Source organism: Ascaphus truei, chromosome 6 (genome assembly GCF_040206685.1).
Source record: "Ascaphus truei isolate aAscTru1 chromosome 6, aAscTru1.hap1, whole genome shotgun sequence".
In the NCBI taxonomy this organism is placed as follows: domain Eukaryota; kingdom Metazoa; phylum Chordata; class Amphibia; order Anura; family Ascaphidae; genus Ascaphus; species Ascaphus truei.
In genome coordinates, this window is record NC_134488.1 from 30,078,089 (window position 1) to 30,099,361 (window position 21,273).

The 21,273-nt window shown below is 41.0% G+C and overlaps 1 protein-coding gene across 6 annotated transcripts in view; it reads left to right on the forward strand.

The window, feature by feature from the left end:
• EYA3 (EYA transcriptional coactivator and phosphatase 3) overlaps window positions 1-21,273 on the forward strand; it is a 96,376-nt gene that overhangs the window by 51,523 nt on the left and 23,580 nt on the right. For all 6 annotated transcript variants that reach the window (XM_075603769.1, XM_075603768.1, XM_075603767.1 and 3 more), the window contains 9 exons: window positions 5,175-5,218; window positions 8,989-9,068; window positions 9,305-9,371; window positions 10,193-10,335; window positions 11,276-11,413; window positions 16,208-16,293; window positions 17,536-17,704; window positions 19,167-19,306; window positions 19,983-20,066. In XM_075603769.1, coding sequence (XP_075459884.1) covers window positions 5,175-5,218; window positions 8,989-9,068; window positions 9,305-9,371; window positions 10,193-10,335; window positions 11,276-11,413; window positions 16,208-16,293; window positions 17,536-17,704; window positions 19,167-19,306; window positions 19,983-20,066 — 951 coding nt within the window. The remainder of the gene's footprint in view (window positions 1-5,174; window positions 5,219-8,988; window positions 9,069-9,304; window positions 9,372-10,192; window positions 10,336-11,275; window positions 11,414-16,207; window positions 16,294-17,535; window positions 17,705-19,166; window positions 19,307-19,982; window positions 20,067-21,273) is intronic.

The following is a 21,273-nucleotide window of genomic DNA, read 5'->3' on the forward strand; positions in this document are numbered from 1 at the left end:
CTTATCCTATAATTCAATTTAACACACACCTTGCGTATAATGATGATTGCCGGTTTCCATCGTGGGGAAGTTAGGCTTTCGCAGTCTCTTGACCGCTTGGGAGTTTTTCATAGATAAAATTACTTTCAAAACCTACATAATTCTCTTCAGATGCACAGGAGCTGGAAAGACCTTATGAACTGGTGGTGCACATGTAAGCGAACAAGCAAAGTAATGCTAGCTCATGCATCTAGATTATATTGCTTTCCCCCTCCAGATACTGGATGTTGGGACGCTACATAGATTTACATCTTGTACAGTTGGGCAGCATCACACGAGCAGGGAAGCGATGCATGTTTTTGACATTGCTGTAGTAGAGAAGTCCAAAAATAAACCGATTTGTCAAGCTGCAAATGGTTTAGAGGTTTTAACCTTTTATGAAAGTGTGTGTGTGTGTGTGTGTGTGTGTGTGTGTGTGTGTGTGTGTGTGTGTGTGTGTACACATATATATTTGCATCACTTTATTATTTTTTTTTAAATGCCCTTTTTTAGATTTCTTACGGTTAAAGCAGCAAACCGTTTGAGGACTGGAATCAGGGGCTCCCTTGAGCTAAAACTCTATTTTCAACTCCAGGGACCCTCCTGGTTCCCAATATACGAAGTGGTAAAGGTACCATCGTTAAGCTGACGTTTTGGTTCCCCTGGAGGGGACTAAGGTGGCCTGCGTTACGTGGTCCAATAGGAAGCCTATGTTCCCGCCTAACGGATTTAAAAGGCAAGAAGTAACATCAATGCCTTTGAGCTATAAGGATCTCAGGGACGGCTGTTCAGCTCTGTGGATTCCCTGGTTTCCCATTAGATCTATATATTTATCATCCTCTGGATAGCAGTGTCTGTTTGTTGTTTTTGTTTTTTTTAGCAATATCCTATTCTTCAAATTTGGCGCATTAGCCTAATTAAACAAGGAAACACTTTATCCTTTATCAGAAGTGAAACGTAAAGTAGTATACAAAAAAAGTTGGCTCCTTTACCAGCACTTTTATCACAAGCATGACTATTATTGAAGTTTTGTTTTATTATATAACGTGTGGAAGTGTAGCAGCCATATGAAAAATAAACACTTATTTTTTATTTATTTTTATTTTAAACAATGCAAAAACATTTTGTCAAGTTTGTCTTTGCTGCAAGACTTCTAGCCTTCAGACCAGTCGCAGGTGTGCGAACGCAAAACTGGTCTATTTAAAATGTCATCTACTGTTCCTGATGATAAAAATATATATAGATGTAGAGAAGTGTAATATTCAGTTGACATATTTGGCTTCAACTTCTGTTTATATCTTCTGGTACATCCTAGAACCCCATTCCTAGTTTCCGAAAGCATTAAAGGAAAGTTATGAGGCATATATGTAGATAATAATGATAATTTCAGCTATTTTAACTTTTAAAAAAAAAAAAAAAATTTGCAGTAATTTTTCTTTTAGCAGTAATCTTAGGAAAACCTTCCCCCTTTTTTTTTTCCCGACACCAATATATATTTAAAGCAGAATAGACACGCATGTAATTTTTCATTACTGGCGCGGTAGTATCCCAAGATTTGTTTTTACTGCCGGAAGCAGACTGCCTTTGGGCCTCAGGCATTTGCAGTCGTGATCACTCCAGAAGTGATCTCTTCACCACCCCTCCGGCTGAACGGAAAGTGGGGTGGTCTTCCCAATTTATCTTAAGAGAGCCAGCATTTTTCCAGTGGCGTACCTGTTATATCAATAGGGTCTCAGGCCTGTTAGGACCCGTAACAAACTAGGTAACCCTTAAAGGCTCTGTAAAGGTTAATACTTGGTGGTTTAGCGTATCGTTTACACACGACCAATTTAATGAGAATGAGTGGCCTCTGTAAAGGAAAGATAAGAGATTGATATGCTTGCCTGCAGCAGAGCTGTGTAACTAAACCAGCGCAAGCATCAGATGGAAAATCATATATGCCTGTTATTAAGCAAAATGTGGCTAGAAGAATAAACAATATTACAATGATCGTTAAAGCCAGAGCAGATAGACTGATCTAAGCAGCATAGGAAAATGACCCTTAGTGGGTTGAAAATACAGCTGCATGTTTACCATGTGGAAATAAAGGCTTGTTTTCAGAAAATGATGCTGCCATTTCACTACCAATTTAAACAATACCTCTCTGGATCCTGTTCAATATATGGAGAAGCTGGGTAAGGCACAGATAAGTGTAGTTACTACATCATTAATGTTTGTTACCCTGCTCATCAAGTCTCCCCTTGTGTAAACATACCACAAGTCTTAATTGTAGTGTCTTGAGCTTTTCCCTTGTAAAATGAACGTGATCTCCAAGATTTGAGTGCAATAACACAATTGTATATAGCACTGTGTACGCCAATTCCTTTGCTACTAAAGGGACATGCACCTGTTTCTGCCTATTTGCGGTGTGTCCTTCACATACTCCATGCCTGTATATATTCACCTGTGCTTTTAAGAAGCCATAAATAACATTGTATGGTCTTTAGGTGGCGTATTCTTGAAAAGGGTGTTCAAATACTGGTTTTGGAATAAGAATATATTATTATTTTTATGGGCTACAGTTCTTCCAAATTGCCCTGGATGTTTAATATGAATTACCATTAAATTGAAAAAGGACTTCCTTTCCTTTTGACAATAAGACACTTACGAACTCCCTTTTAAACATTGGAAATACTGTGCAAGCTGTGGCATTAATTCCCAAATAGAGAGAAATGATGAACCTCTTTATGTCCATCAGATGCTTTTCTACATGGCATTATCTAGGGGGTGTAGTCTCTTATTTTGTAGTGTTCTGTGATTTCTAAAGATCTTCACTCCCTTGTACATTAACAAATGTTTATTATGTCTGATTCACAATAGGAAATACATGCCATCTAATTTGATGAATGTAAGATAATTGCATGTAATGTTTTGAAACAATTTAAAAAGTCTCAATTGATGCTTAAATATGAAATCCAATGTTAAAAAAAAAATAGTTGTGTAGAATGTTAGCATTTTTTCAGATTGGATTTTTAATGCTTTACAGAATGTTTTTGTACCACTAGATGACGCTTTCAAATAAGTAACCTATTAATTCCTTTATTTAGTTTAATATTTCATACAACGTGCCACTACTTAAAATGTATCTTAATGGTTATTCACAAATCACTATATTTTACTATTCTTATTTTGAGTTACAGAATATTCACGTTTCTTTTGAAATATATAAAATCTGTATTCATATGCCTTTGATACAAATATGCATAAATATATTTCTTATTGTAGATTTGTTTTTCATTGTCTTTTACAAACCTTTTTGGTTTGTTTAGTTAACTGAATAGGAGCTAACTGGTGATTACTTATTGTTACTTAAAACATGCTGTTGTAAAACTGATTGTACAGCAGGGCACTTTAACCAGATCTCCAAAGGGGCCAGATCAGAAATCATGAAAGGCCACACACGCTTATTGTAATGTAATATTAGTTGCATTTAAAAACGTGAAAATAATATTTTTAATTTTTTGTGTGTGCAATGGCACTTTTCTCCTGCTAATTTCATACTAGTTGTTTGCGTAGCTGGGGGTCGGGAACACGTTGTGTCCGCAGGCCGTTGGTTGAAGAGCCCTGTTTTGCATGATCTTTCATTGAGAAATGTGTTGCGTACACATTTTCATGACAACTATTCTCTCAGGTTGTCTTATGTGTCTGTATCAACGTATTTCTGTGTATGATACAGAACTTAATGCATTCTCTCCTTTCTCACACGTTCATTTTCCTATGCTATTATCTACATTGTCATCACTTCGTATTCTTTTGTCTTTACTTTTCCTCTATTTTTCTGGAATTCCTTTTCTGCGAATTCCTTTCTAATATATATATATATATATTTTTTTTTTTGTGCAAAGTTACTAAAGTGTCATGTGTTGGCTTCCTCCTGAATGAACTTCTCATTCACATGTAGGGTTTAATTCAGAGGGTGGATTACAAGGGTGTGTTTTTTTTTTTTTCTTTTCTTTTTTTTTGAGGGCTTGTGTTCTCTCGGCAAATCTCCTCCTGTTTATTAGAAAAGGCCGGTTAATCCTCCGTCCATCCAGGAAGAGGGAAAATTAAAAATATTGAAGTCCCCATAATTTGGGGGAGAATTTTTCCATCACTTCTGTGTGGCTCAAGTTATCCCTTGTGTCAGGTTTCTTTGACAACTTACTGTACTTAAGAAGCTATAGCAACAGTTGTGCCCTTGCATGAGCGCAAACTGCTGCCTGCAAAGTTGGAGATTGAGATTTTAATTCCCATTCTTCCGAGACACCGGGCTTATCGGACAACTCTTCTGGTAAAAGCTTCATATTTTTTCCCCCCTGTAATTTCTCAATGTAACCTACATGTATAGGAGCAGGGCTCTGAGTATGCGCTATACAAGACATTGACCTAGATAAATATATGCAGAAAAGCATTTTTAACATCTAGATTTAATTGCCTTTTGGTATTCATATATTTTTTATCTATTTATTTCTATCCTTACAATTTTTTTTAACTGGTTTACATATATATTTGACAGTGTTTTTTTAAAAAAAAAATTTTTTTTTTTGCAATTTCTGAGAAATAAGGGCAAATAAGCATTGATTGTTTAAAAAATAAGGAATTGAATGAGTACGGGCTTATTTCAATGTATTCTTTATTATGACATTTAGAATCTTAAATACATCTTTATTTGTTGCCACTTAATTCTCTGTATTTGTGTAATGAGATGTATATACAGTATGTATGTGTATATATGTATATGTATTTATAATGTGTGTATATATATATATATATATATATAATATTATATATATATATATATATATATATATATAATATTATATATATATATATATATATATATATATAATATTATATATATATATTAATTAATTATATAATATATATATATATATATATATATATTTATATATTTATTTTATATTTACAGTTATTTCTTATGCATGTAACTGCTTTTCTCAAAACAATTTGTGCTGGGTGCAGAAGTGTTTACGTGTATTTTAGCATTTTTTGCTAATATTTATTATGAACCTTGATATTCTCAACCGCAATTTAACACGTTTAATGTGAGTGTATTTTTTCGGTAATCTCTAAACCTCTAGCAACCAGCGACTATTAATGTTGTGTTGTTATTGCAGGTGAAAAAAGCTAAAATGCATGAACCCGGAGAACAAGGTCTAAGGTTTGTATTTGTAACAATTTGTAATAGTTTTATATATATATTAAACTTCTATTCTGCATAATTAAAGGATGAGTATGATCATAATTGGCTTAGTATGGATTGTATGGAAATATAACAATTGCATAATGGTATTGTGTGAATTCCACGTTCTTTAATAAGTATAAAAGATGCTTGTTTCGAATTCTGGTTAATTTAATAATTTAAATATGGGGGGGGGAAATCAAATCTCAATTTGGCATTTTAAGCTCCAGTCGGTTTAATTTTTGTCCCTTGCATTTGATCAGCCATGGTGCAGTAATGAAGTTAATGATCTAGTTAATAGGTTTTTATTTTATTTGTTTCTACCACCAATGCCTATTAATACTTTTGCTTGCAAATTGGCTTTAATTCTGTTAGAACTTCACACCTTGTGGTTTTAAATCTGGGGTGTTTTCAGGAAAATAAACTAGGGTTAGTGGTCATGCCTGCTGATAAAGAGACGTTTTCTCCAGACCATGTATTCTTTCATCCAAGTGCATATTTCTCTCTGGGTACAGTACTTGCTGCAAATGTATTCGACATGCAACTTCAGTAGCTAAGCAAAATATTAGCAAATAATAATTTAACATACCATGGGTCAAACGTTAGCAAGGTTCACTGAATTATAATTTGTGTTTCCCAACATTTTAATTCCAGAAAAGTATTGCTTTACTTATTGCGCACACATTGAGAAGATGAATTGGGAAAAAATGTGGATATTTGTTACACACACACACACACACACACACACACACACACACACACACACACACACACACACACACACACACACACACACACACACACACACACACACACACACACACACACACACACACACACACCATACACACCATACACATACACCACACACCATACACACCATACACACCATACACACCATACACACCATACACACCATACACACCATACACACCATACACACCATACACACCATACACACCATACACACCATACACACCATACACACCATACACACCATACACACACACACACACACACACACACCACACACACCACATACACACACCATACACACCATACACACACCACACACCACACACCACACACCACACACCACACACACCATACACCACACACACCATACACACATACACACCATACACACACCACACACCACATACACACACACCATACACACATACACACAAAACATACACACACACACACCATACACACACACACACCATACACACCATACACACCATACACACCATACACACCATACACACCATACACACCATACACACCATACACACACACACCATACACACACACCATACATACACACCACACACACACACACCATACACACACACCGCACACACGCTCACACCATACACCATGCACACGCACACACCATACACCATACACACGCACACACCATACACACGCACCATACACCATACACCACTCGCGCACACCGTGCACTCGCACACACATTATAAAAGAAATAACGGTTTAAGTGTTATAGTTGTAAATAGTTTATATTGGCTTTCCCAAACTGATTTAAGATATTCGGTAGGCTTAGCTGTGGTCTTGTAGGCCTGATCACCCAACAGCTTGAGTTAAATATATTCTTCCAAATTTTATTTACAAATCGATAAATACATTTTATTTGGTATTATAAGTTACGTTTCCTTTCTGTATGTATGATTAGTGTGTGTTTGTACACACCCACACACACACACACGTATATGTGTGTAGTTATTATTTATTTACTTTAATTCTTGGCACACTTGCATAAAAATAAATGCTTCTTTTTAGTATCAAAACCTGAAAGACGGCGGCAAAACCGCTCAATGTGTTTCTCTGCACAGAGGGCTGCTCTCCGTAGCAGTGATGCACAGAGGGCTGCTCTCCGTAGCAGTGATGCACAGAGGGCTGCTCTCCGTAGCAGTGATGCACAGAACAATTTCTGCTTCCTGAAATATGTCACAAGAAGGGAATACAATTATAATGTTAAACTCTGTACCCACATGGTTTAAATCAAGATTTTGAGCTCTAATCCTATTTGTAATTTGTGGATATGGTGATCATTTTTTACTTTCAATATGAGTGAAAATTGTACACTTCTAATGTTTTCTTTTTTTAAGGTGGTGTGAAAGGGTTAAGGAGAAAAGGGAGAGACTGCTTAAATGGCAAAAGGTAGAAAAAGGTTGTATGTGCCTGCCCCCCAAAATGTGTGGCCACACAAAAATATATAACAAGAACAAACCATAGGACCCACTATTTAGAATATATCCTTGCAAGGAATAAAGTTCAGCAAACTGAGATGATTTCAAAGAAAATAGAATTTGCTGTGCCCGGTTCCTCACAAAGATATAGTCTAAATAGTTAGTCTTATGGATTGAGTGCTGCCTTCTACTTTTCTTGTGAAACGGTTAAGAAAATCTCTAATTGTTTCACTTCCGTGTGATGTATTTAAGGAAGCAGAAATGGTTCTGTGTGTCACTGCTCCTCTGTTTGGGGAAAAACGCATTCAGCCGTTTGCTGCTGTCTTCCAGGTTTTGATAATGAAAAGAAGTATTTTTGCCCTAGAGTGCTGAGAAACGTTTGTTTTCTTTCCCCCCTCTTTGCTGCCGGGTTATTGTCCTTGGGAGCGTTTTCGTTGAGCACCTGTGTGTGAGCTCCATTTTTTATTTTATTTTTATACATATAAAACACGTTATATATCTGTGTGTATACACATGCATACGTACCCTGTTAACACTTGTGATGAATTCCTTGCTTTTAGCATACTCCTAACCATGAAAACCTGCTTTGATCTTGCATCACTATTTTCCTTTGATCACAAATTGATCATTTTCCCCTTACCAGTATTCTTACCTTTCACTCTTCAGGTGTCTGAGCCAATTCAACGTTTTCTAGTAGAAAAATACCACTGTTATCCTTTAGGCTTGTATGGTAATAAATGTTTCTATGTTATGGTCTCTTTTTATACCCCCATTGTGCTGGAAAGACCAAAGGGCCATAATAAGTCCAGTTCAGACCAGGGGTAGCCAACTCCAGTCCTCAAGAGCTACCAAAGGTCAGGTTTTCAGGATATCCCTGCTTCAGCACAGGTGTGATTGAGCCACCTGTGCTGAAGCAGGGATAGCCTGAAAACTTGACCTGTTGGTAGCTCCCGAGGACTTGAGCTGGCTACCCCTGGTTTAGACGATAGAAAGGAGGATATGATAGAAACTTTCAAATGCATATAAAGGGTTTCGGCAAAGTACAGTAAGAAAGCATATTTCAGAAAAGAAGGTGCTAGAACCAGGTCATGCTCTGGAGCTGGAGGGTGGCACGCCAAGAGGAGGTGTGAGGAAGTACTTCATGGAAAGGGGGGCGGGATCGCCTCCCAACGGAGACGGCAGGGATTAGTGCAGTAAGAAAGGTGCCTGGAATACACCTAGAGCTATGCTAATTCTGAGAAACAGCCACAGGTGGGAGGTTTTACAGCAGGTGGGAAAATGAACAGGCTAGGTGGGCCACGTTTGTATCTGCTGCCACGTTCTGTGGTTTCTGGGCTGCAGAACGTTGCCACGTTATTAATAAATGACAATACAGATGTGATAAAGTAATTAGCAGAAAACCGAAAACTCTGGCCTGTTTCTTGTCCTGCTTTCTGCTGAGGCGACGTGTGGAAACTTTTCTACGAGCTATAAGCTGTCATTTTTAGTTTCAAAGCGTTAACATTGCGTTTCTCCAAAAAAATCTCTCCACAGTCAAGTGAGCAATAGTGAGACTGAAAATCAGAAATCAGAGTCTTCAAGGCTATCTTCAAACCATGCTATGCCCAACGAAAGTGAGTACCTGATGTGTCACCCTGCAGCTTTATTCCTCTTGTTGCAGCTGCAGCTCCTCTTTCTCTGGGGGATTGTCCCTTTAAGCATATCATGAATAACTGTTGAAAGTAGTGTCACAAAGCTCGTGTTTTGACTGTTGCTAAGTAAATTGATCTGGATCTAAATAAACTCTTTATAAAGACGGTTTGTGAGTGTGCAATACTGGAGCTTCTCTCTCTCTCTCTCTCTCTCTCAGTATTGACCTGCACAGACTTCATCCCTCGAGCAAGCAATGAATATACCTCACAGCTGTATTCTGCAAAGTAAGTATTCACCGGTGGGGACACTGATGTACAGCACAAGTGTTTGTATGCAAAGGAAAGCATTTCACCTTCATCCGGGAGCTTTCACAGCCTCAACTCTTCCCTTTCAACTAATTTTCAGGACTGTTTTAGTGCCTTTTGTTTTTAACACCAGAGCATAATGCCGCCCCACGAGTGCCTTTTGTTTTTAACACCAGAGCATAACGCCGCCCCACGAGTGCCTTTTGTTTTTAACACCAGAGCATAACGCCGCCCCACGAGTGCCTTTTGCTACTACAGGGGAAAACTTCTCGAGACCAAGGATATTGTGTGGTTCCGATAGGGGTGTGACCTCCCTCAGAGCTCCACAAGACAAGGGAGTTCCCAATTGGAGCCCCCCTCCCTCCCCCACTTACTTGTATTCCTCTTTGACTTCCTTGTGCAGCCGCAGAAAGGTACCAATAGACCCCAGAGCTAGGGGTTCAGAGGGAAGGTGTTGAACCCTAATATAAAAAGAGGGTACTTTCCTCCTTTTAACCTTGGAAGGTGTCAACAGGTGATAGAGCACCATATCTGCAACATACTGCCCCACTCATGCTTAATTAATACCTCATAATACATTAAACAATTGTCATTTTCCTTCTGGTGGGGAGGTTGCGGTGCCATTAAAGTGAATGACAATTAACCCTGGATCCTGGTCCAATACGTATTTATTTTTTTGGTAAATCCTGGTCATGTGAAATTTTTACCAAACCGTATAAGCTGTCTACAGTTTTATGTTTGTTTGAACATGTCTAATTTTCTTAAGTGGTTTTTGTCTTTGTGTTGTTTTTCTATCTCAGGCCATATGCACACATCCTCTCAGTACCTGTAGCAGAAACGATGACGGGCTATAGCGGGCAGACTCAGTACCAAACACTGCAGCCATCTCAGCCATACACAGTGTATCCTCAGGCATCGCAAACCTATGGTCTACCTCCCTTTGGTGAGCTGGCTGTCATATTGTTTTTGATTCAATTTACAGTATTACTATCTGCACTAATTCTTTTTCATGACCTCAATAGATGCATTTTGTGAGGTTTTGTACTGAAGCTAAAAGTGTGACTTGACCTGTGTTCAGGTAGCATCAATAATGTATAGAATGCACCGCATCATATAGCAATCGCAAGAAATCCCTCCCTTCTGGCAGTTAAAGTGTTAAACAGTGCCACATATAGTAGTTCAAAACGTGTTCTTCCAATGTGTGCTAACTCTGTGTTGGTCCCAGCCTTTTCTGTGTAAATGTCACAAAAAGCATGGGAGGGACAAGTACAGGCACAAAGCTTAATGACCGTATGCACGCCAGATTTTGGGGTCTGTTGCCCCTCCAAACACACGTAGCCAAAGTTTCAGGCAGAGCCGCTATCCTCAAAATATACTTGAGCACTTCTCTTAAACGCAGTCCTATAGATTAACCTCCAGGCTGATACTGCAGATCCGGAGTGTGTGCAGTGGAATGACTAAACTATGTTCCTTTTTAACTTCCAAGCTCATGTTTGAATCATTTCCCTGAAGCTTTAGCCTGTGGCATTAAGCAGATGAGTATGGGAAAGTTTGGTTTAAGGATCTACAGAGCAATCCAATTAAAACACTAAACACAGCCCCTCTGTTTAACCTGAACTTTACCAATGAATTAAAGAAAGGGGAACGGGGCACTTAAAAAAACTTTCAACCACATTAAGGTTATGGATAAAAAAGGGGAAGGGTAGCATTTTCCATATGTAGCCAAATAGAGCGTTCTAGTACTAGAACAAGAGGTCATGAAAAGGGAGGGTGGACGCCTCAATTTTGGGCAATGGAAATCTGTAAACTCTAGTTTAATGCATCGAAAAAACCGCTATACAAATCTTCTGCCCTAATAACAAGTCTCATGTTCCCCACATCAGGCGCACTATGGCCAGGTATCAAATCTGAAAGTGGCTTAATCCAGGCGTCGTCCCCAAACCAACCTGCCGTTCTGACCTGCTCCTCAGGACTCGCTACGAGCCAGTCCAGTACTACCCTGTATTCGTATCCAGTACAAGGTAATAATAATAATAATAAGTATTGTTTAGCTGCCTTTTGACACACTTCATACAGCAGTGTGCAGCTATCAACAACCAAACTGATTTCAACCCTGGTGAATTAAGTGAAAGATTATTGTTCATTATCTGTATGGACATAAACAATTCCAAATAAACCATTGATCAAAATCATGAAATTGTTTATATATAACCTTTTTTGTTGACCTTTACACTTTTCAATTTAGCAGGCCGAAACGTGCCTTTCTCCCCAGAAACTAGCGCTAAATGTGATTCCCTTCATATTAGATTACCTTATTTATTTTTGTCTCGTTATAGATTTGATTTTTATTTGAAAAGGCCCAAAGTAGAGTCCATGTGGCAACTGGTGCAGTTTCTCCTCACATGCCCCACCCCGCCAGGGATCACTGAGCTGTTTTCAGACTACAAGACACTCTTACCCCGAGCGTCTGACAATATTCCTTAAAGTCCAATTATGTCACTACTTGAGTCTTATAGTGCAAAAATGATGGGGAAAGGAGCTCTATCTTACACATGTAAAGATGAGAAGGACACCAGTCGTGATTTTTTTTTAATTTGCATTGAACAGTACATATACATACAAACAGTTAATGCATGAACGTGACCTAGTGCAAATATGAAAAGACACTTGCGTAGCTGACACTCGCCTCAAAGTTTCGGAGAGCAGCACTTTGTCAAGAGTCTAAATAACACATGAAGTTGTGTACCTAATGTAGTTTTGCCGGGAAAACTGAGCTCTGTTCAAATGAGGGTTCCCTGATATTTAGAAGCGTCTCTTCAACATATTGGATAGGGGCTTGAACCTTCCCAGTGCCCTAATGTTGTAACTGTTATGGGATGGGCCCTGGCATGCCACATGCCCTTATGATTCAGCATCAGGTACATCATGGGCACTTGCTCTGGGCAAGATACTAACATATGATTTAAAGGTGTAAAGCAGAAGCCGATATGAGTTTGAGTGCTGAAAGTGTTTTTGGTGCTAGTAATATTCCTGCCACAGTAAAGCTAATATTCATCATAGAAACCTAGCCAAATCATATGGGTTTTTGTTCAGCCGATTTTATTAATCTACGGATTAATGCTATTTTCTCGCCTGTCCCTCGATGCATGACACGTGGGAATAAGCTCCACCCATCTGAAGTTAGGACACAGACTCCTGACCTGTTTGCGACCCTATGAGCCCCTTCTATGCTTGCTTCAGGTCAGTTGTCTGTGTCCTACGCTGTAGGAGGACCATTAAAAAAAAAATTGTGCCGCTATCGGCATCCTCTGGTGGGACCACGGGACACCATCACGCTGCCCTACCCCCATCCAGGACCCGCTCTAAATGCCCTGTTGGTCTGGCTGAGGTACCATCACAGTGGGCAAATGCCTTAAAGCGGAGTAACAGAGGCAGGCTCTCCTCCCCCCGCATCCCCCTCCACACAGTCACGCACACTTCCTCCCTGATGCAGCCGCCTCCGTGGCCGGCTGGCAACATACCTAATTCACGACCACATGTAGCAGGGAGATTTAGTGTAGGCAGAAGCGCTGCTGATATTATCACTGCGTGTTAGAAAGCGGTGCGTCAGCTGCGACACGTCAGCTCCTACTCACAATCACGATGCGCTGTGGATTCACAGGGTGTTGGAGATGCAGGCATGTTATCTCTAGTGGGGATTAGTGCTGGAATATCTAATCTCCCTCTTTATAATTTATTTTCTATGTCTAACCCCAATCCCTCCTCTCCTTCTGGCAGTAAACTAGAGTCTCTCCTTGAGGACCTTGGAGTCAAACCAAAAATGTGCGCTGTTAAATCTATGCATCTAATTTGTATGGGCTGTAGGGGAGGCTACTTGTTGGTTGCCCAGGCAAATGTCTGACATGCTTCAGTCAAACTGCTTTACAGGAAGAACATGTGCAGATGTCCGTTACAGTATTTAATCGGTTTAAAACCTCCATGGTAGAAACATTCAAAGAATCCTTCAAGCAGTCTTCAAGCGAACCTCCCAGACACGTCAGATCCTATCAAGCAGAGTCATATTTTTCTGGCCTAAACTCGGAACAAAAGGGTACATTCATCCTCAGACAAAGAGGAGGTCCGATAAGATCACTCTAGCTTTAACCTCGACAATATCAACAGGCTGATTAAAGAAATGGCTTCAACCCTACGGTTGCCAGAGGAAACGGAAGACGGTAATACCCTGGACAAAATCTTTAACAGATCTATGAAAAAAGCCAGAACCTTTTTCAGTCCATAAGTTTTTAAGATTTAATTGTGAGCGAATGGAAATATCCTCACTGCTAAAGCGTTACTATGAATAAATTCAAGAAAATGTACCCATCAGATCAGATGATTGGGAAATCCTCCTAAAATGGAAGCACAAAGATAACTATCCCTCTTGAAGACACGGCATCATTCAGAAACACTTTAGACAAGAGGATTGATGGCTGACTGAAGAGGCTGTATTCCACAATAGTAGCTTCCCTGAAGCCAATGGTTGTCAGCTTGTCTAGTAAGAACGATGAAGATCTGGTTTTCCAGTATTCAAGAAGCAATACAATCGGGAACATATTCTCAGAAAATCCTGAAAGACTAGACTGTCATGTCAGTCAATAGAATTTCTCTGTGATATCTCGTTTGCAAACTAATACTACTGGCCACATCTTCCACAACATCCGTCACTGCATGCAGGGGGCCACCGATGTTTCATCTAAAAAAATAAGCGCTTTGTCCCTTTTCAGGGTAAAGCTCTATTCAACCCAGACTTTACCATAATCACAACTATTACAGGTGGAAATGTTAATTTCTACCTCAAGGCAGAAGACCCCATTTTCCCCCTTCATCTAGGGGTCAGAGTCTTTTGAAGCTACCGACCATTCAAGGGACAGAGTCCCTCAAAAAAGCAAGAGAGCACATAAGCCAGAAAATTCTGTAGAGGAATACCATGCTATGCTATAGACCAGTCACCCTCCACAAATGCCCCTTTCTGAGATCCAGCGGATACCCTTCCTGGGCAACGTAGAGAGCAAGCTAAAGGGGTTCAAGGAGGCGTGGATCCAATCAACTTCAGATTGCTGGGTACTGCAAGTCATCATGAATATCTACAATTCTACACAATAGTTTGTACAAGAAAAAAATCACTATCAAGATTCATTGTCATCCATACCCAAAAATACACAATTACAAGCGCTTCATCCGTGTTCTGGAACAACAATATAATTTATTCAAGAATGTCTAGGGTTGTAATCTCTTGTTTGATACAAAAAAGAAAACTGCTTTTGTCCAGTGCTCAAGGGACTGAACAAATGCAACAAGATAACACATTTGAAGATGGAATCGGTCAGGTCAATCATAAGTACCTTGCACCCAGGAGATTTTTTGACAGCCGTGGATTTCAGAGATGCGTACCTGCATGTGTCTATTCTTTCTGCGCACCAAAAGTTCCTCTGGTTCAGAGTCTTCAACAGACAATAGTAATTCACAGCCCTTCCCTTTGACCATGCAACAGCTCCCTGGGTATTTATGAAAATACTAACTGCCCACATTAGGCAGCAATGAATATTTTTAATCCCACATCTTGACAAATTTTGATCAGGGCCCATTTCAAAGAAAAAGCAAGAAGACATGCGACAAGTCATTCGCATTATCTCAACACACATGGCTGATAAACTGAAAAAACAGGCTTGTTACCTCTCAGACATGCAGATCAAGATACTCAGACAATATCACAGCGATTTCCTACATACATCATCAGGGAGGCGCAAGGAGTGTTCAAGACGCAAGAGAAGTCATAATAATTTTCAGATGGGCAGATCTCTGTACTCTATAACATTTAAAGCATAAATATTATACATTTAAGAACACACTCTTCGCAGATGGGGTCAACCAGCAATAGTCCTCATGGCAACAGGCCGCAACACCAAATGCCATCTCCTTTTCTGATGCAGCAGTAGATGCTCTCGCCAAAAAGTGTCAGGTCCCATTGGTCTGTCTTCCACCAATTCCTCTAAGAGGACAGTGTAGAAAATCAAAGCCGAGGTTATACATTTCATATTAATAGCCCCAGAGTGGCCAAGAAAATCCTTGTTCACAGAGCTAAAAGAAATGTCAGTGGACTCCCCTGGCCACTACTAATCTTCCCGGGTCTTCTGACGCAGGGCCAAATCAACCACCCAAACTTACAAATGTTGACCCTTACAGCTTGGGGACTAAAAGGGAGATCCTAAGACCATGTGCAAATGTCACACTGAGGTGTATATGTATATATCTACTATCACACATGCCCCATCCCTTATTTTTACTAGCAGCCTGCCTTAGCTGTTGCCCACCCTGTCCTAATCAAACACTTGATTGACACACACACTCCCAATCAGAGAACGCCAAGAAGTACTATTTATAAAACAAAATAAATTGTAAGCAACCAAATTTCTGCGATTCTAGGTATATTTGCGTAGGGAAGTCGATTCGGCGGTTATAACAGGATGTTGTCTAGGTGGCTACTTGGAATTGCACCTTTAAAATTCTTACTTGCAAAGTTGCCCATCCTGTCATACCTCCCTTATATTGTAGCCCATACTCACAATATGTCTTTTCTTCTCCGCACTCCAACAATAGCTCTTTAACTAAGCTGCCGTGGGATGTCAGGGATTCAACATGAATAACCCTTTCGTTGCCAGAGAAAACACTAAACTGCAATGTGCAAAGTGATTTGAGTCTGTCCCCGTCCCCTTTCCCCCCCCCCCCCCACCTTCTAGCATTGTATTAACCAGTATATGTGTATTTTTATTTTTCAGCTTCAGCTACCAATGCTAACGCAATGTCCAGCACTGCATCCGTGGCTAATATTTCAGTCCCGACGGTTACCAGCATTTCAAACCAGGTGACTCCTGCATTTATTAAGTAAAAACGCAGGCGAACAACCATGAAGACTGCTGATAAATGTCATATAGGGTTTCTTAGGCGGAGTCCATAGAGACTGCAGCCGTGCGGAGGCGCGCGAAGGCTGAGGGAAAGCGGGTGCTTTCCCTGGCCTTAGTTTGCGCACCCTCCGGGGGCGTGTCGGGGAGCGGGCCAGTGACGTCACGGAGTTGATTCGCCCTCATTGGGCGAACCGCTCACGTGACCGGCCCTTCGCTCCCGTGAGCGCCGAAACGAGAAAAAAAATTGTCGGCTACCCTTCCGCATGTCTGCGGAAGCGTGCTAAAGCCGCTCTCATTGCGGCTGCAGGGGCTCACTGCCAAGCGTGGGGCGCTGACCATGCCCGCGGCCTTAGAAAGCGAGAAATGTATGGATGTAAACACACACACACACACACACACACACACACACACACACACACACACACACACACACACACACTGCTTTAAGACATGGTAGAGGTACATGTGTCAGAAAGGAGATGCCTTGGAGCAGCGTGCAAAAGGTGGGTGTGTTTATAGGGGAAGATGGGCGCAGAGGGGCCATGAAGTACACGATCATTTATTATCCAGTTGCATCCACAATGTGTTGGAGTCCAACTACTTGGGTTCTAATTGAATAAAGAAGCGGCTTCTCCATGGGAGTCTTGTATGTTCCACTGAAGTGATACTTCCCTGCCATGGAGAAAGTGCTTCCCTGTTTATTGCATATACAGGTGGTCTTTGGTATCCGACGGTCCGCTTTCCGTCTAATGCCTTATCAAACGCCGCATAATGCAGTCCGCTGGGCGCATTATCCGACGTCGGGACCGCTTATCCGACGCTCACTGCTGCGGTTTAACATGAACCCACAATCCGACGGTCCGTCATCCGACAGCGGTTTGTGGAACGCATTCCATCAGCTAAGCGAGGACCGGCTGTATAATTGTTTATCATGCTATTGTATTCTGTTTTAGTTTTGTTTGTGGGGTAAAGGGGGGATTGGTTATGAGTATGGTTTATGAATTTTTTTTAATGATTTGTGTATTACCCATAAATCATAAGAATGATGAATATATATTATATATTCATCATTCTTAATTATATTTTATAAAACAGATTAAGCAGTCTATTACATCATGGAACCAAGTTCTTCGTTTAATTCGTACAAAGCTGTGAAAAGCCACTTGTTCCAATGCTAACGCGTTCCCCATCTCTGCTCCCAGGAGTATCCAACATACACAATCCTCGGCCAAAGTCAGTACCAGCAGTGTTACCCAAATCAAAGCTTCACGGCAGTGGTGTCCTCCGGCAGGACAGAAAGCAGCTCTCTAGCAGCGGCTGCTTTCCAGAGCGGAAAACCAGACATTGCAGTGACTGCACAGACGGGCCAAAGTAAGTCCAACTTGTCTTGCGTCTGATTACACTTACAAGAACTCTTCACCGGGTGAAACAATATGGCCACTGGGGTCAGTCTTCCTCTAGTGGCCAATAGAATGCTGCAGCCATCTTTGTTTTCTCTTGAAGGTACTGTCAACATTAAAAAAAAAAAAATCTATATATATTTTGTCAATTGAGGGGTTTGTGTAGTTTTTAGCGCTATGGTTGAGCTGCCGGGGGGGGGGGGGTGGGTTGCTGTTTGTAATTTAAAACGACAATACACAGTGCAGTTCAATCTCAATATAAAATGAATGACAGTCAGAATTTGCTTTTTAGTGATTTTCATTGACAAGTTACATTATATTCCGTTAAAATGGTAAAATTCACCTTTTATGTGCGCCAGCGAATCTTTTCAATGTGTGTACACCGACACGTTGCTGATCTGGAACTGTAAACGGTGCTCAGGAACAAGCAACTGTGCCGAGCGCGACATGGAGCACCAGCGTCCCTGCCCTGAAGAGCTTGCTCGTGATTTTTAGGGCACAGGGAGATTAGTGACTGGTGAGTCTGGGTGTCTCATTAGGTTCAGCCCTATCACACGTTTCTCCTGTATGTGTAGTTTTGCTTTGAGGTTGTGAAGGAGGAATCTCCAACCAGTTCTCCAGAGGGACCAGATCAGAAAACCTTTAGGAGTGGAACAGCCACAAGCTTATAATGTATTTTTAGATGCATTTAAATGCCATTTGTGGTGCATGTGCATGCCTCACAGGGGTCTGCAACTCTTTCCCTATTATTGCTTTGCAAACAGTGCTTCCACTGCAGCCAGGGATTCTGGGTAATGACATGCAAATGAGCACCGTACATATAAAAACTTGAACATTATATTTTGACATACTGCAAGCATTTATAACATGTACCAGATATAGTTACATGACCTTAACTTACAAGTGATACAAAACAATTTGAATTAGCACTCCAATGTTAGAATAAGGCAATGTAGAAAGGTGTGAGGCAACCACAGGGGACCCCTGCATCCCTTTAAAATACATATAAAATGCAAGGTAGGAAGCCCGCACTCAAAGGAAAAAACACTCAGGAGACAATATGAAGTTGACAAAGAGAAATGTGTATTAACATGGTATACACAAACACCGCAGCAGATAAGAAAATCAGTCAGCAACACTAAAAAAAAAAAAAGTGAAGGAGCGCAAAAAGATATTTATCTGTGAGGTCCACAGTACATACAGAGAACAGAAAATCAAGCTGGTAATGGAGCGTGGTACACAGGGGGCAAAAGATGAGGCTGTTCACACTAGCTTTGGCAGCCAAATAAGAGGACTGGTGTAAAGGCTGTGTTTTTACCTACCTAAAATAGGTAGTGACCTTACCACCCGTTCTTCAGCTGTTATGTACACTTTGTGCGTATGTAACCCCGAGTTGAGACTGGAGTCACATGTACTCATGTTCCATGTATAAGGTGATACTGCAGCAAGTCAGCCCGTGGCAAGAGCGATGGGCAGCAAAGAGCCGGATGAGCAAAGTAAGAAAAACGCGGCAGTTAAGAACAGAGGGAAGGGAAAGAAAGCAGACGCCTCTTCTCAGGACAGTGACCTAGAGGTAAGTGAGTCATCACCGTCTGCTTTTAAATAGTTGAAACTCTCACCAAGACCATCTTTGTGTTCCTGAGGCACAAGGATACCATGACTTGCCCAGTAGCACTTGTCATTAGGCCACTTTGCTTCTACTGTATGTGGGACTGACCCTTTACCCAGATCAGTCATTAGGCCACTTTGCTCCTTCATGAGACTGACTCTTTAACCCATTGAACTGGTCATTTTCATTGGGTTGCTGTAGTACTCAACTCCAGTCCTCAAGAGCTACCAACAGGTCAGGTTTTAAGGATATCCCTACATCTGCACAGGCTACTGTCAATGGCTGAGCCACTGATTGAGCCACCTGTGCTGAAGCAGGGATATCCTGAAAACCTCAGCTGTTGGTGGCCCTTGAAAACTAGAGTTGCCCACCCCTGCTTTAACCCATTAAACAGGGCACTGTCATTCGGACCCTTCGCTCCTGTGTGGGACTGAACATTTTACCTATTCAACAGGTCACTGCAATCAGTTCACTTTGCCCCAAATTGGACTTTAGCTTTGACCTTTTATCTGCTTCTTTTATTTCTCGCTGCCCCACACGCCTTTCACCCTCTCTCCATGCATTTATGTTTGCGAGAATGCCTGCATTTTTAGCACTTGGCAAAAGGATTCTGTCACATCTTTCTCTCTTGTCTCCCCAGCGTGTGTTTTTATGGGACTTGGATGAGACCATTATCATCTTTCACTCCCTGCTCACCGGTTCATATGCACAAAAGTATGGAAAGGTACCAGCAATACATTCCACAAAATAATTTGCTTACCCAAGTTGTTTTCTGCTGTGTTGTAATTAAAGAACTCAAAGGGGATATTAAAATATTATATTGTAAGAGAATCAATCAACTGGATATAGAAGAATGTAGCTGGGGTTCTGCGGGTGAAAACTCCTAACCTACTGTACCCTTTTCTCTTAAACCCTTGTGGTATTACTCCCATTTGAGACATAAACACACAGATACCCAGCAAGCTCTCAGAAACCCCCCAATCTTTGCATGCGTGCGAACAAAAGTAACAGTTTCCTTGGTGTTCTTCAGCGGCCCCATTGGGAGCCGAAACCGAAGTAACCCTTTTAAACCCTCGTGTCCGTGGCATCGAAATTATGCAAACGAGGAGATTACACACAAGTGTGATACATCTGGGGGAGGGAAGGAAGTGTATTCCTTTCGTTTCTGTATATGCTTGTTTGTCTTCAGAGGTGTCACACTGTCCATTGTGTAATGACCTCATTTGCATATTTTCGGCACCACAGACACAAGGGTTTAAACGGGTTACGTCACCGTTACTTTGGTGTTCTGTAGAGGTTCCATTGAAAGCCGAAACAAAATAAAGTAGTGGCACTCCACTGAAAGTAGGATCTAGCCTGGGTGCAAACCGCTTGGGACTGGAATATAGAAATGATGGGAGCAGGCACGCCGGGACTTAGAAATAAATAGTTTATTGCACAACTATCAACCTTCCGGCTCTCTACAAGAGCCTTTCTCAAGACACGCACACTTACATACGCATGCACAAATACACTCACGCATCATTTATAAATGTAGAGAGGAAACACCTCAATGGCAGGTGCTACATAACCCTGGACTAATGAATAAAGCAGGGATTATAAACAGCATGACCCTTGAATAAGGGAATGTCCGGCCACTATGTGGTAGATTGCAGCTGCAGCACAAATAGATGTAAATCACAGTGTAGGGACAGACTGCAACTCGTGGAGATCCTGAGGTCACCATGTGGGAACCGGCAGACACCTGCGGCACCAGAGAGACTCCCTTAGTGAACGTGTGCATCAATTGCTGATGCATATGCTGTCCAGCTATCAAATGAATAGAAACTTACGAATCCTGAGCAGGTGATCTCGACATCCCCGCGTGCGTCCTCCAGCTGTAGATACAGCAACAGAAAACGAAGTAAAGGAGCACGGCGATGAAAGAGAAC